Source organism: Ailuropoda melanoleuca, chromosome 1 (assembly GCF_002007445.2).
Source record: "Ailuropoda melanoleuca isolate Jingjing chromosome 1, ASM200744v2, whole genome shotgun sequence".
NCBI lineage: Eukaryota > Metazoa > Chordata > Mammalia > Carnivora > Ursidae > Ailuropoda > Ailuropoda melanoleuca.
In genome coordinates this window covers 138,148,386-138,163,340 of record NC_048218.1, presented here as the reverse complement: position 1 = coordinate 138,163,340, position 14,955 = coordinate 138,148,386, and the positions used below count along the sequence as shown (strand labels likewise).

The following is a 14,955-nucleotide window of genomic DNA, read 5'->3' as shown; positions in this document are numbered from 1 at the left end:
AAATGCTAATATCTTGGATGCATTAGGTTAAATAAAATGCAGAGTAAAAATGGATTTCTCTCTCGCATTTTTTAACATGGCTACTGAGAAAATTTTAAATGACAAACGTGGGTCACAGAATGGTGTGCACCACATTTCCATTGATAGCACTAGCCCAAAGAAAATATTATTGAGCCCCAAACACCCACAAAAAGGAAATGACAAGGTAAGATACAAGGAAAGGATGTCATGTTATTTCAGCATATTCAGTGGCAGTCCTCCTTCAGTGGTTTTAATTTTCAAATAGATCACACATTTACACACTACTCCCCCAGTAGCAGTTTTAACTTTATCCTTTCCTACAATGATGTAAATTACCACTTTCCTTGATAGCTGATGTTTGGCAATTAATTTTCACTTGTTTTCTGAGCCTAACCTGCTTATGCTTATTTCTTGTTTATTTTAGACAAGAGGAAATGAAATTGAATTAGAAAATGCAACTGGTGAATCCAAAAGTGAAATTGATGCCTTGGAAATGTCTCCAAAGGATTCAGGATCCAGTTTAATAAGAAGAAGATCAACCCGCAAGAGTCTACATGCTCCACAAGGCCAGGACAGAAAGCTTGGTACAAAAGAGGACTTGGTACGGAGCGGATGTAGAGTTATGCCTTCAGCCCTCCCTCTGGGCTAGCATTGGGGTGGCAGGAGTAGGAGCAAGAGTTATCCAGAATTCTCCTGTCCTATTCCCAAAATGTTCCACAAACCAAAATCTCAACATTTTAGGCTCAGAAATTTATGAATGAGAATTTATAAGACAATTTTAGAATTAGAATTTATAATGTAAAGATATTCTTTAAGAGACTTATTCCTTTGAGAGTGAGTGCATGCAAGGTGGGGGGTGGGGGAAGGGGGAAGACAGAGGGAGAGGGAGAAGAGACTCCCTGCTGAGCACAGAGCCTGACACAGGGCTTGATCTCAAGACCCTGACATCATGACCTGAGCTGAAATCAAGAGTTGGATGCTTAACTAACTGAGCCACCCAGGCGCCCCTATATTATAAAGAGATTCTAATGGGGACATTTCTGTTCTTTTATCCCTACTTGTAAATTTTCTAAATGCCTGGTAAGTGTTAAATGTTTGTGAAAACATCATTTATTTCTTAAAATATATAGGAGCAATATAAAAGAATCTGTCAGCACTTTTAAAAAAATTAAATAGCCATCAGTTCATAAGAAAACAGGAATAAGATATCTTCATTTAAAATTTTTGGTACAGGGGTGCCTGGGTGGCTCAGTCAGTTAGGCATCTGCCTTCAGCTCAGGTCATGATCCCAGGGTCCTGGGATTGAGCCCCACATTGGGCTTTCTGCTCAGCAAGGGAGTCTGCTTCTCCCTCTCCCTCTGCTCCTGCTTGTCTTCTCTCTCTCTCAAATAAATATATAAATGAAATATTTTTAAAAATTTTTGGTACATATTGAAGGACTGTGCATCATTAAATTGATAAAAAGTATCAGTTCTTTTTCTAACTAGCCTGTTGTAATATTTTGCTTTCCAGGATGAAAATGTACCTCCAGTTTCCTTCTGGAGGATTCTGAAGCTGAATATAACTGAATGGCCTTATTTCGTGGTTGGTATATTTTGTGCTATTATAAATGGAGGCCTGCAACCAGCATTTTCAGTCATATTTTCAAGGATTATAGGGGTAAGTGTTTATGTCCATTTTTTGGATTTACCTGTGAGTCCTGAGTAAAGACTGAGCTGTTTCTATTTGTAGCTGTATACATAAGCCACAAAAAATATTGTACCTTCATATGAAACTCAGCAACTTGAAGGTGTAAGTCTGGTTTGGGATAGGAAGCTAATTTTTCAATCTTCCTTTGTCCTTGCAGTTAGTTGGTCTCTTAAGGCCCAGGTTCCTGAAATAGTCCATGAACCTGACCTGGAGGGTCTCTGCTGTCACTGGGCTCTGAGTAAACGTCATGAGAAGTCCTATCACTGGCGCTCAGAGAGGGTTCATGGTGTGTTGCCCAGACTGGCTTGAGCCAGAGCTGTTGTGTGACATACACACTTGTTGGGATGTGAGCAGGCCTGGCATGCTGCCTCTGGGGGGTGCCCATCCCACTTTTTAAGATGGAAACAAAAAGGAACAGATTCTGAAAGGTTGACATGTGTTGATCGTACCTGCTTTCAATGATGGCATTTTTATCAGTAAAGCTACCACCAAGGCAGGAATGCTCTCTGTTTCGCGGTAGATGTTTGAATATCACACTGAGGGTACCCTTGACATAACAGCTGAAAACATTACGGAAAAAGAAGTTGCTTGCTCCATGGAAGAGGCCAAACTTTAACTTTTGATGTACCAAAAAATACATTAATAGGCAGGTCTCCCCATGCCTGGCTAGCTGATTTCTCTTTGGTATTTGTATGTTCAGTGTATTCATTCAAGAACTATGTTTGCAGTGACTGCTGTGTGCCACGTACTGTTTCAGGTGGTTAAAAAAAAAAAAGAAAAGAAAAGAAAATGCCAAGAAGGAGATAAAGTGTCTGATAGCATGGAGCATATGTTCTAGGACAGGGGTTAGCAGACTTTTTCTATAAAGGGTAAGAGAGTAAACAGTTTAGATTTCGAGCGCCATCTGGTCTCTGTTGCAAATACTTAGCTCTACTGTTGTAGTGTAGAAGTGCCCATAGGGCAGAAACAAATGAACATGGCACCATTCCATTAAAGCTTCATATAAACATTTGGCTGGTGGTCCACAGGGAACTGATTCCTGGTCTAGCATTTGTTGTACAGGCAGTGAGGTGGACAGTGGCATCATCAGAAAAAAAAAATTGGGAGTGGACTAGTTAGGAATGGGTTTGGCTGTGTGTTGCAAAAACTTAACCTAAGGATTTTATATTTTCTTCGTTCCTCATGGAACAGTAAGTCTGGAAGCAAGTGACCCAGGGTTAGCACACTGACTCCTAGATATTGGTTAGGCAACCAGTCTTCTGCCTCATTGAAGGTTTGTAACACAGGGTTTAAGGTTTTGAGCTCTGAGTTAGATTGCCTGGGTTTAAATCTCCGGGTCATCACTTGCAGGCTGTGTTACCTTGAACAAGTTAATTAACCTCTCTGTGCCTCTGTGTAAACTGGTGATAGTGAATCTTAGGAGGTGATTGTGAGGATAAAAGGAATGGTATACATTAATTTGTGTAGAATAGTATCTATCACAGAATAAGAGCTTACTGATTGTTAGCTATTTTTGGGTGGAATAACCAAGAAAAATGAATTTTATCTCCTCCAAAGGCTTTTCCCCCCCCCCCTGTATAGAGGATAAAGTTTACTGGGTTGGGTTAGGAATGTAGTTCTGTTATAAGACAAATTTGGCCCACTGTGAAGGGAGTTGTTTTCTCTCCCTGTGAAGTAGTTATTTTCTGTGTTCTCTAAGCCCAGGACATCCTATTAGCCTTTTTACCATCTCTGGAAAGGTCTCCACGTGTGGTGCCAGGTCAGCTGGCTTTCTAACAGGCCGTCCTACAAAAGGAGATGGCTCAAAGAGGCTCCTTTCTTACCAAGGGCCTGGGCTGAGTGAATGACTACCTCTCTCTGGTTTACCAAAACAGCGTCGGCAGATTTGTCTCCAGCTTGATGTGTCCAAATTGTAAAATAACAAATTGCCATACAATGTAGTTTCCCACCAAAGGGGAACCGTATTTATTCTCATTTCTATTTTACATAGCTGGTGTGGCCTCCTGGCACTCATGCTCCAAGAAGGAGTATACGCAGAAAAAGTATTGGGTCCCTTTAGGAACAGTAGACCCATTCTTGGTCCTTAAGGAAGGTAAAGTTCGCACACCTTTAGGTTTGGCTTTAGGGAAACCAGCCCTGACTTCTGTCATACTAAGCCTATCTTGACCCCCAAATATTGTGCTTGATGGGAAATGGGTCAGACCCAGAATGACGTCCTTAGTCTTTGAACTGAAAATCTTTCAATATTTTCTCAACAGGTTTTTACCAGAGATGAGGTTCCTGAAACAAAACGACAGAATAGTAATATGTTTTCTTTATTGTTTCTCGTCCTTGGAATTATTTCTTTTATTACATTTTTCCTCCAGGTAAGTGTCTGCATTTTCACTGTATTCATTTTGGGGAATGCATTGTTATTCAGCTGGGGAAATTTCTAAACATTTATGTAATTTGCTCTATTAGCTGGACTATTAGCAACCAAGTTTCTTTGACATATTTAAAACAAAAATATTTTGGGGCACTTGAGTGGCTCAGTCAGTGAAGCGTCTGACTCTTGATTTTAGCTCAGGGTTGTGGGATCAAGCCCCAAGTCTGGTTCCGTGCTGGGCATGGAACCTGCTTGATTCTCCCTCTCTCCCTTTGCCTCTGCCCCTTCTCCCCACTCACACACACACTCTCTTTGTCTCTCTCTCTCTTTCTCTCTCTCTCTTAAAAATACATACATACTTACATAAAATTTTAAAAGTAAAAATATTTTAGGGGCGCCTGGGTGGCACAGCGGTTAAGCGTCTGCCTTCGGCTCAGGGCGTGATCCCGGCGTTCTGGGATCGAGCCCCACATCAGGCTCCTCTGCTGGGAGCCTGCTTCTTCCTTTCCCACTCCCCCTGCTTGTGTTCCCTCTCTCGCTGGCTGTCTGTCTCTCTGTCAAATAAATAAATAAAATCTTAAAAAAAAAATAAAATAAAAAATAAAGTAAAAATATTTTAAAACAAAGATGTTTTGCTTCCACCAGAGCACTTGCTTACCTTCTCTCCATCACCTCCCCCAAATGAAATATTAATGAAATCAGAGGGAAGTGGGTGTTTGATCTAATATGATGACTAGAAATGAAAGCTGGGGACTCAAAAATGGAATTCAGGGGAACCCTGAGCTTAAGTTTGGATATAAGTACTGTCAGTGAGTTTAAATACTCAAAATGACTTAGTATGACCTGAAAACCACAAAAAGCAAAACCTGGTAAGCACGTCACACTGATTTAAAAAATGTTTGAAGAGTTTATCATTCACCTTTTGCTAAAGGAGAAAAAACCTTTTTCAATGATGGAAGAATGTCAGTCTTACAGTCTTAAACAGAAACTGTAGACCCTGTTGTGAAGAGCCATATTTTATAGCTGCACACCATTTGGCTGGAACAGAATTGCAAAGAATAAGCGCTATAAAAGTTTAGTAAGGTAAGGCAGCGTTGGTTTTGGTGTTAGACTTTGGTTTGAATATGATTTGCATCAGTTCCTAATTTTGCGGTTTTGGGCACATAAATAATTTAAGCCTCAAGTTCCTCATCTGTGAAATAGGGACATTAATACCTTCCTCTTGATGAATAAAATAAATAATGTGACCGGTGTCACGTGCCCTCTCCATCACTGGAGAGGAGCATTGGAGCACGCGGCCGGGCAGCTGTCTGGCGGAGCCCAGCAGAACCTCGGAGCCAGGCTGCGGAGCAGCACCATGTGACTGCGCATGCCCGGAGCCCTCTGCTGCTCTGGGCTGTCACGTCCCCACAGGCGAGGGAGATTTGAATTGTTTGGCAAAGGCAGCGAAAGCAGTACCTTTGTAACATGGTGATGCTTGGGGAGATAGGAGCCTGACTTGCCTGGCAAAACTGAGTGGAAACAAAGTCTCTAAATTGCAGGATCTCAAAACTGTAGAGATGGCAGAGTGGCCAACGTTAGAATGGCCGACCCCTCATTTAGAAACAAAAGGAGGGAGCTCCGTGGGTGATAAAATCTCAGGCTCTGGGTTCCCATTCTTGTCGGGATTCTCATAGACCCAGATTCAGGTTCACCTCTGCCACCTTATAATTGGGTCCTCTGGCAACTAAACCTCAGTTCTTTTGTAAAGTGGCGATTATACAGTTGTCATAAGAATGACATTCTTCCATCTCTAAAAAGGTGGTCCTCTGTGTACATATATACCTATATGTATATGTATTGATGTACTTTATATAAAGTATGGTGTCAGAATAAGCACTCAACAACAGCTAGGTCTCAACAAAAATAACAGTAATTCCTGTAGTGAGCAAGATATTTCCCATTTCATTCAGTCTGGCAACAGAAACCTTAATCTGGCCATTTCTAAGTAAATTAAATTGCTTTAGTAGGGGCGCCTGGGTGGCACAGCGGTTGGGCGTCTGCCTTCGGCTCAGGGCGTGATCCCGGCGTTATGGGATCGAGCCCCACATCAGGCTCCTCTGCTATGAGCCTGCTTCTTCCTCTCCCACTCCCCCTGCTTGTGTTCCCTCTCTCGCTGGCTGTCTCTATCTCTGTCGAATAAATAAATAAAATCTTTAAAAAAATAAATAAATAAATTGCTTTAGTAATTTCAGGCTTTAATTCAGGGAATCTAGGATTTCTCCCTTTCCTCCTTCTCCTGGGTCAGTGTCTGTTGGCAGAGGGGTGCAGGGGGATGGTCTGTGGACATAATGTGCCTGCCGGCTTCATGCTGGCACCTGGTAGGGCCTGCGGCCTTCAGTTACATGGTCCCACCTGGCTGCCCCCCTTTATCAGACCCATTCAGAAGAATTGGCTCTTTCTTCACTTGTGCTCTTTGCCTGTGTTTCTTCCCTCTCTCAGTAATGTCCACACACTAGTTGGGGGCACAAAAGAGATATAACTGCCCTTTCCATATCTTTGATTCTGCAGGGAATTGGGCTGTTATTAGGGCCTCTCCTCTTCTGATGCACCATGGGCCATTTCCTCTCTTCTTTCCCCACGCCATTGTGTGGTGGGCCTTATCGTAGCCTGCCACTTCCTGGAGCTCCAGAAAGATGAGGAGCACTGCTTCTCCCTAGTCCTGTATCCCCAAACCCATTGGGATGAGGGTTCTGTTGCCCTTCTTCCCCATATGTGGGCCCCCATGATAGCATACTCACTTCGGACTCTTTATTTCCTGGAGTATCTCCTCTCTCCTCCCAGAAACAAAAAGTTAGATCCTTGGGGGAAGGGAAGGGGCTGAGCAGAAAATTCTCTCTTGGTCAGCCTTCTTCCCTGGCCTATTTTGCTCCTAGACTTTGGCTTTTTTTAACTTGGAAACTAGGAATTTGGTATCTTTGTTCTCTGCATCCTTTATGGCTGGGGTGGCTGGATATTTCTGTTTCCCCAGATGACACTTCAGGTCCTGGTATATTTCTTAATAGCATCCCTTTGGCATTCTCAAAGTGTCCCATCCAGAGTGGTTTGGATGATCTGTAACAGACCCGCCTTGTTTCCAGCGCCCCTGCCTTGGAAACAACTTGAACTTCCTGGGTGACAGACCCTGGCTCACTGGGAGAAATAAGCAGGCATAAGAGTAGGGACAAAGAAACATATTTACTAATAAATCCTGATCAGCCTGCCAGTAACGGGGGAATGGGGCAATGATGATTTCAAAACGGGGCTATCCTGGCCGCGCTGCCAGTGTGGCTATGCACCATGGTACCCAGTGACCGAAACAGCCCAGCCTGACATTGGGCTTCTGACCTCGTGTCCTCTCAGCAGTGACGTCCGGCCTCTCTCTTCTGTATAATCAGTGGCTGGGGCTCTGACAAGTCTCCTTTCTTGTGGCGTGTTCACATTCACAGGGCTTCACGTTTGGCAAAGCCGGGGAGATCCTCACCAAGCGCCTCCGATACATGGTTTTCAGGTCGATGCTGAGACAGGTATGTGTGTTGAGGACTGCACCTGGGCCGTGCGGAGCTCCCTCCTCGCGCCCGTGTAGTGCCAGTGTGGTCAGGTTACTCAGCTCCTGTGGTGCTCTTCCCTCCGTCTCCCCTCAGAGATGTGATTGGACCCCCCAGCTCTGGCTCAGAGGCCCTGCTGTCTGTCCACTGTGGGCAGGACGAGGGATAGGATCGCCCCTGACAGTCCCCAGAGCAGGTTCAGCCCCAGCCTTTGTCGTGGCCGCTGGAGGTGGAAGAGACAGCACCCCTCATCCCTTTTCTCTCTTTCTTTCCTTCTTTCCCCTGGGACACCCAAGACATTTATGTTTCTTCCCACTAAGAGATGCTACCTGAAACCTGTGTTTCCACAAATCAGAATGTATCCCCACCGCCCAGGTTCTTTGCTGCAGTTAGATTGATACAGTAACTGATGCCGTAGTGTAACAAGCTGCTGACGGGTTAATGGAATGCCTCTTCCATTTCAAACCTTCAAAACCCTAACAGGCAGATGTGAATGTTTTCCTAGGGGAAGGGGGAGAGAGCTTCTGAGAATGTCACCCAAAGCAGCCCAGTTCAAAGAGAGTTTCTTTTACAGCCCCAAACATTTTGTATGTGATTTTATAATTCTTCCTTGTAAAATCACTGGTCACTCGCCAGTAAATAAAATGAGGCTCCGGAGGGATGCCCGGGACATGCCAGGAGTGCTGCAAGCCTAGCTGAGAAGCATCGGTTTGCCGTGTTAGGATTTCTAGATGACATTCACATTTTCCTGGCTATCTTAGGTTCTTCCAGCCTTTCCCACCTGTGCCACCATGACTTAAAAAAAAAAAAAAGCATATTTGTGGGAATTGCTAGCCAGTGACTGACAGAGCCAGGACTGACTTGAATGAGTAACAGAGCACTATTTGATGGGGACCCTGTCCTAGGACTCTGAGTGAAACCGTCTTTATAACTGAGATTCCATTTAGGATCGAGGCTGATCTTGGTCCAGAGCCAAATGCCCCATTACCCTCCCAGCCCCCAGGCCGACTCCTGCGTCCATTATACTTTGGAAGCAGAGCTGATGGTTTGTGTAATGTCCTCTCCATAAATTACTAAGTCTGGCAAATACATATTAAGGACCTTCTGCTTCAGAGCCATAATATGCAGTATTGTCAGGCGTTCAAACCTCAACAGTCCCTGTCTTCAAGGAAGTTATGTGCCAGTGGTAGAGGCACTTAAACACAGCAATTTTAAAAAGCAAAGTGATACATGCCATAACTTGTAACACTATTTTCTTAAATATTTTGGGGAAAAAATGATACATATTGCTTTAAGTGCAAATCACCAGTACGGATAACAGGACCGTAGTTATTCTTATTGTGGATATAAATTCATACTTCAAACTCACAATCTTTTCAGTACTTATATATTTAAAAAGTTAAATGGACAAATGGCCAACAGACACATGAAAAAATGCTCCACATCACTCGGCATCAGGGAAATACAAATCAAAACCACACTGAGATACCACCTTACACCAGTTAGAATGGCCAAAATTAACAAGTCAGGAAACAACAAATATTGGTGAGGATGTGGAGAAAGGGGAACCCTCTTACATTGTTGGTGGGAATGCAAGCTGGTGCAGCCACTCTGGAAAACAGTGTGGAGGTTCCTCAAAAAGTTAAAAATAGAGCTACCAGGCACCTGGGTGGCTCAGTCATTAAGTGTCTGCCTTCGGCTCAGGTCATGATCCCAGGGTCCTGGGATAGAGCCCCGCATCGGGCTCCCTGCTCAGCGGGAAGCCTGCTTCTCCCTCTCCCACTCCCCCTGCTTGTGTTCCCTCTCTCGCTGTCTCTCTCTCTGTCAAATAAATAAATAACATCTTTAAAAAAAAAGTCATCTTAAAAAAATAGAGCTACTCTATGACCCAGCAATTGCACTACTGGGTATTTACCCAAAAGATACTAGCATAGTGATCTGAAGGGGCACCTGCACCCCAATGTTCATAGCAGTAATGTTCACAATAACCAAACTATGGAAAGAGCCCAGATGTCCATCAACAGATGAATGGATAAAGAAGATGTGGTGTGCGTATATATATATATGGAATATTACTCAACCATCAAAAAAATGAAATCTTGCCATTTGCAAAGACGTGGATGGAACTAGAGGGTATAATGCTAAGTGAAATAAGTCAATCAGAGAAACCCAATTATCGTATCATTCACTTATATGTGGAATTTAAGAAATAAGACCAGATCATGGGGAAGGAGAGGGAAAACAAGAGGAAATCAGAGAGGCGGGCAAACCATAAGAGACTCTTAACTATAAGAAACAAACTGAGGGTTTGTTGGAGGAGAGAGGTAACTGGGTGATTGACATTAAGAAGAAAACGTGATGTAATGAGCACTGGGTGTTATATATGACCGATGAATCACTGAACTCTACTTCTGAAACTAATAATACACGATATGTTTATTAATTCATCTTAAATAAAATTAAATTTAAAAAATGAAAAATAAAAGGTAAATGGCTTTACCAAAAAATCCTATTTTATGTTAACCTTAAATTTTAATCTAGATTTCTTTTGTTGATTTTTTTAAACCCAATTCATTTTTTCTGCCCTGAACTACGTTATCTAAACTGCCTATTCAGCCTCTCTATTTGGATGTCTAAGTAGGGGCACCTGCCTTTGGCTCAGGCCCTGATCCCAGGGTCCTGAGATCAAGCTCCACTTCAGGCTCCTTGCTGGGCGGGAGGCCTCCTTCTCCCTCTCTCACTCCCCCTGCTTGTGTTCCCTCTATCGCTGTCTCTCTGTCAAATAAATAAATGAAATCTTTAAAAAATAAATAAAATGGATGTCTAAGTAGTAGGCATTCAAAAAATTATTTTGACAAATGAAATTATTTATGTGTTTGTCTATTAAGTCCCTTTCTTGTCTATTGAATGTCAAATTCTGAGTGCTAACTGCAAGGGATATAAGTGATAACCACCTGACCCTGTCCTTGCCTTCAGAGCCAAGGATCTCCTAAATAGAGCTTTAAGATAATAAAATCATTTTCTGTGCCACAGGATGTGAGCTGGTTTGATGACCCTAAAAATACCACCGGAGCATTGACAACCAGGCTTGCCAATGATGCTGCTCAAGTTAAAGGGGTATGTGCCTCCTTTCTGCTCATTTTGGTCTTAATTGGCCATTTTGGATCTCAGCATGAAATTAATTTTCCCATTATAGGTGTTCTCATTATCATCAAAATATTAGATATATATTTAGCACAATAAATCATGTGCCTCAGAGAAAAAATGTTAACTATTTAAACATTGTATAGTGTATATATAATCTACAAGCTTTCTTTTGTTATTTACTAGTTAGTCATGCTACTAACAGGATGCTACTAACATGGAAGGATAATTATTTAGAAAAGGAAGTATTTGTTAGCATATCACACAGGATCAGTCTGTTTTGGGTTCAGCTAATCAACACAAAACTGTAATTGCTACTGAAAAAAAGAATGTGTGTAGTTTCTGTGTGAACATTTAGGAGCACTGCAGTTTAGAAGAGAGGGAAGAAAACTCTAAAAACAGGTTGAGGGGCACTTGGGTGACTCAGTCGGTTAAGTATCAGACTCTTGATTTCGGCTCTGGTCATGATCTCAGAGTCATGAGATCAAGCCCCACATCAGGCTTCTCGCTGGGCAGACGTGGAACCTGCTTAAGATTCTCTCTCTCCCTCTCCCTCGGTCCCTCCCTGCCCACCCTGCTCGCATGTATGTGCTCTCTCTCGAAAAAAAATAATAATAAAACTAAAAATAAAAATAAAAACAGGTTGAAAAAAAATTAAAGCAGTGGTAGAAGGAACAACTTGATCAGATTATAAAGTCCAGATTTTACTACTGCATGACTCTCTTTAATTTCTCTAACTACTAACTGTTGAACCAGGAGGTTTTGATTTGCAGAGAGAGTGACCATTACCTCTACAACTACAACTGTTGATAGCAAAAATCCATAAGATGATGTAGGATTTGAAAATAAAGCATGTGATCTCTGCCATGTCTTTCCCTCCATTGAACCTTATTAATCTTTATCTTTTAGTCTTTCTATAAGGTAGCTCTATATTAAAGTTTCTTCTGTTGAATACATGGGGCTTAAGAATAAATTAGGTTATAAATGTGGAAGCACACAGAGTTTTAAATTACAATATACATCTTGAGAATTGTTTAATACAGATTTCTTTGCTTAAAGCAAACAAATCAACAAACATTGAGGTTTAGATCAAGTTTATAGAACCTAACAGGGCCAAATATGCACTGCTTGAAATAACTTTGAACTTCCTAAAGCAGACAACAACCCTGGCCTTATGGTGTCTACACCATAGGTCAGATCGTCACTAAGTGCTACAGGAAAAAAACAGCAGCAACATGTACAGGGAGGGGCTTTCTGGTTGTCAGGTGAGGGAGGCCTCAGAGATATGGTGGTTTATGCAAGAGGCCTGAATGAGGGAAAGGTACTAGCCCCGTAGATGCATAGAGAGGAGTGTTCTAAACAGAAGGATCAGCAAGTGCCAAGGCCCTGAGGCTGGAGCATTTCCGTAACTGTTCCAAAACAGTAAAGAGGATAGTGTGGCTGGAGTCAGGTGACTGAAAGGAAGAGTCATAAGAACTGTGAGCAGCATTATATCTGGAAACAGATGGGAAACCATTGTAGGGTTTTGAACACAGGTGTGATGGGATCTGAAAGTTCTAAAGGCTGTCATATGACTAGGCTGAAGGGAGCAAGGATGGAGGCAGGGACTCAATTGCCATAAATCAGGGGAGGGATGATAATGTTTTAGACTGGGGGGAGGGGTCATCGTGAAGGTGACAAAAAGTAATCAGATTCTAGACACAGTCTAAAGGTACAGCCAACAGAATTTCTTGGTTATATGTGGGGTGTAAGAGAATGGGGATATAGACTGTCTCCACAATTTTTGACCTGCATCACTTAAAAAATTAGGTTGCTTCTTAATCAACTGGGAGCCTGTTGAAAGAAAAGATTTGAGGGAGAGTTGAGAGTTCTTTCTGGAACATGGTATGTTTGAGATGTCCAATGAGATGTCCAAGTGGAGATACCAAGAAGACAGATTAGATGTGCAAGTCTAGAGCTGAGCATGGAAGTCTGGTCTAGAAATAAACATTTGGAGATTTTTTCAGTGCATTGGTAGCTTGTAAACCAGGAGATTGAGTAAGATAGCCAAGGAAGCATATGCAGATAGAGAGCATGGCAAGTCCTAGGCCCTGAGGTCAAAGCTATGAGGATGGACCCACAAAGAGGACTGGGAAAGAGCAACCAGAGAGGGAGGAGAGCAGTGTCCTAGAAACAACACAGAGCATTTTCAGGAAGAGCAATCTAGGATATCAGATACTGCTGATGAGCTTGCAAAGTCACCGAACATCTTACCATGCTACAGTTGCCTGGAGGTGCTGATGGTTCTGACAGGAACTGTTTCAAGGGTGTGGTGGGAGCCAAGCCTGTTGGGAGTGGGATCAAGAGACAGGAGAAAAGAGGATGAACACAATTGGATACATGGTGAAAGGACTTTTTGGGAAATGGAGGAGAGAAGTGGGCAGTAGGTAGAAGACATAAAGCATCAGTCTCTTATTTTTTTATTTAAGTTGGCAGGAGAATCAGTCAGTGAGCTTGGGGTCAATCCATTTTGCTCCCTCCCTTCAAGAGCCGTTCTCGGGGATCATGATCAGTGTGGACAAATTGTGTGAAATCTCTGAAACCCAGTTTTCCCTAGTTAACCTCTGCTGCCATCGCTTTAGTATGAGACCTGGCTGCATGTGCTCACGTTGGCACATGTCCCATATCCCATTTGGTGTGGAGGACACAACCTAGAGGAAATGCTGACTCAGCCCCAGGTGGCGGAACCCTGAGCAGGGGCAGTGTGGGCATTGTGTGCTGGCGGTCCTTCTCTGAAATTCCTCTGGGGTTATGGCCTGTCCTAAGCCACGGTCCTTTCCTGTATCTGTAAGATGGGTGGCCAGCCCCGTCCCTCTACTGTTGTTTGTGAACTCCTCAGCCACTCACAGGGGCTCCGGTGGCCCCCTATTGCCTGCTGGTGTGGATCGGCTACTTTTCATTTGCTTCTTCAAACTCACGCTCTCACGGCCCCGCTAGCCTGCACACCCCTGTGTGAGCCACCGGGTCAGAACTGCTCTCCAGAGCTTCAAACAGCGGCTAATCAAGAAGAACCAGGGAAGAGAAAGCAAGTAGGTCTGTGAGCGCCATCAGAAGCAGAAAATTCCAGTGTAGCTGCTACCACAAATTGGCCAAGACAAGACAGTCCTATCCACTTAATGCTACCAGCTAACCTGCTTATAATGGGGCAGATGTGTGTAAATATGTATACATACACACACCTATATACATGCGTATACATATATACACTTATGTGTATATATTCTCTTTGTGTGTGTGTGTGTATTCCACAGTGGGAAGTGGTGAAATTATTTTTTTATATCTAAAAATACCCAAGGTAAGCAGTACTGTCAAAAATCATTCCACCGAAGGCAGGGCTAACTCATTTGTGTGTATATAGTTAGTGATAATGTTTATCTAGGTTAAATTTTCTTCATATTTTAACTTCGCTGTCAGTGAAACATGTTCTCGGATGTATTTTTGAGTCAGTAGCATAATTCTACTAGAAAGAAATCAGGAGAAAATATATCTCAATATTTGCTTATGAAATGTTGAGCTGTTAAGTTTTATTTTGGTAATAAGAGTAGGATTCTGCAGGGGAAAAAAGCAAATGAGAGCCATGTAGAGATCAAAAGCCACTATGTATTTAAGATTTTTTTTTTCCCCCAGGAGAAGGTGGTTGAAGGGAAGATGAAGTTATAAATGTTTCTAATTTCAGAAAGAGGCTCAGGAAATAGGCTTTCTTTTTTTTTCCAGTAAGCACAAATGTTTTAAATTAGATTTCAAGCAATATGGTCATGTTTGGAGGAGGAAATAAATAGCAGGGCAGGGAGTAACAAGGAAGAATGGGCAGAAAAATGAGTAGAAGAGGAAGTGAGATAGAATTACTTGAATGTACAGTGGGATGGAGAGGTAACGAGGGGTCTTAGTGGGTTTCAAGTGTTAGGCTATTTTTGTCTGACCCTGTTTCACGCTTGGGCTGTAGTTTTTGGGAGTGTTATCTTCTCTCAGCTCTACTTTTTGAGATGAAAACTACCAGGCTACTACTAATCTATGCTGTCCCATTCATTGTGATCTGCCGAACTCTAGACTCCTACTCTACGTGAGGAATAGATGTGGAACTGAGTTAGTCTCTAGAATAAGGAATGGTAACCAGCTCCATGGCTCTAAGTG

General features: G+C 42.7%; 1 protein-coding gene across 2 annotated transcripts in view; it reads left to right on the top strand.

The window, feature by feature from the left end:
* ABCB1 (ATP binding cassette subfamily B member 1) overlaps window positions 1–14,955 on the top strand; it is a 100,615-nt gene that overhangs the window by 61,050 nt on the left and 24,610 nt on the right. For both annotated transcript variants that reach the window (XM_019809991.2, XM_034667264.1), the window contains 5 exons: window positions 446–622; window positions 1,534–1,680; window positions 3,969–4,076; window positions 7,543–7,620; window positions 10,675–10,758. In XM_019809991.2, the coding sequence (XP_019665550.2) occupies window positions 446–622; window positions 1,534–1,680; window positions 3,969–4,076; window positions 7,543–7,620; window positions 10,675–10,758 (594 nt within the window). The remainder of the gene's footprint in view (window positions 1–445; window positions 623–1,533; window positions 1,681–3,968; window positions 4,077–7,542; window positions 7,621–10,674; window positions 10,759–14,955) is intronic.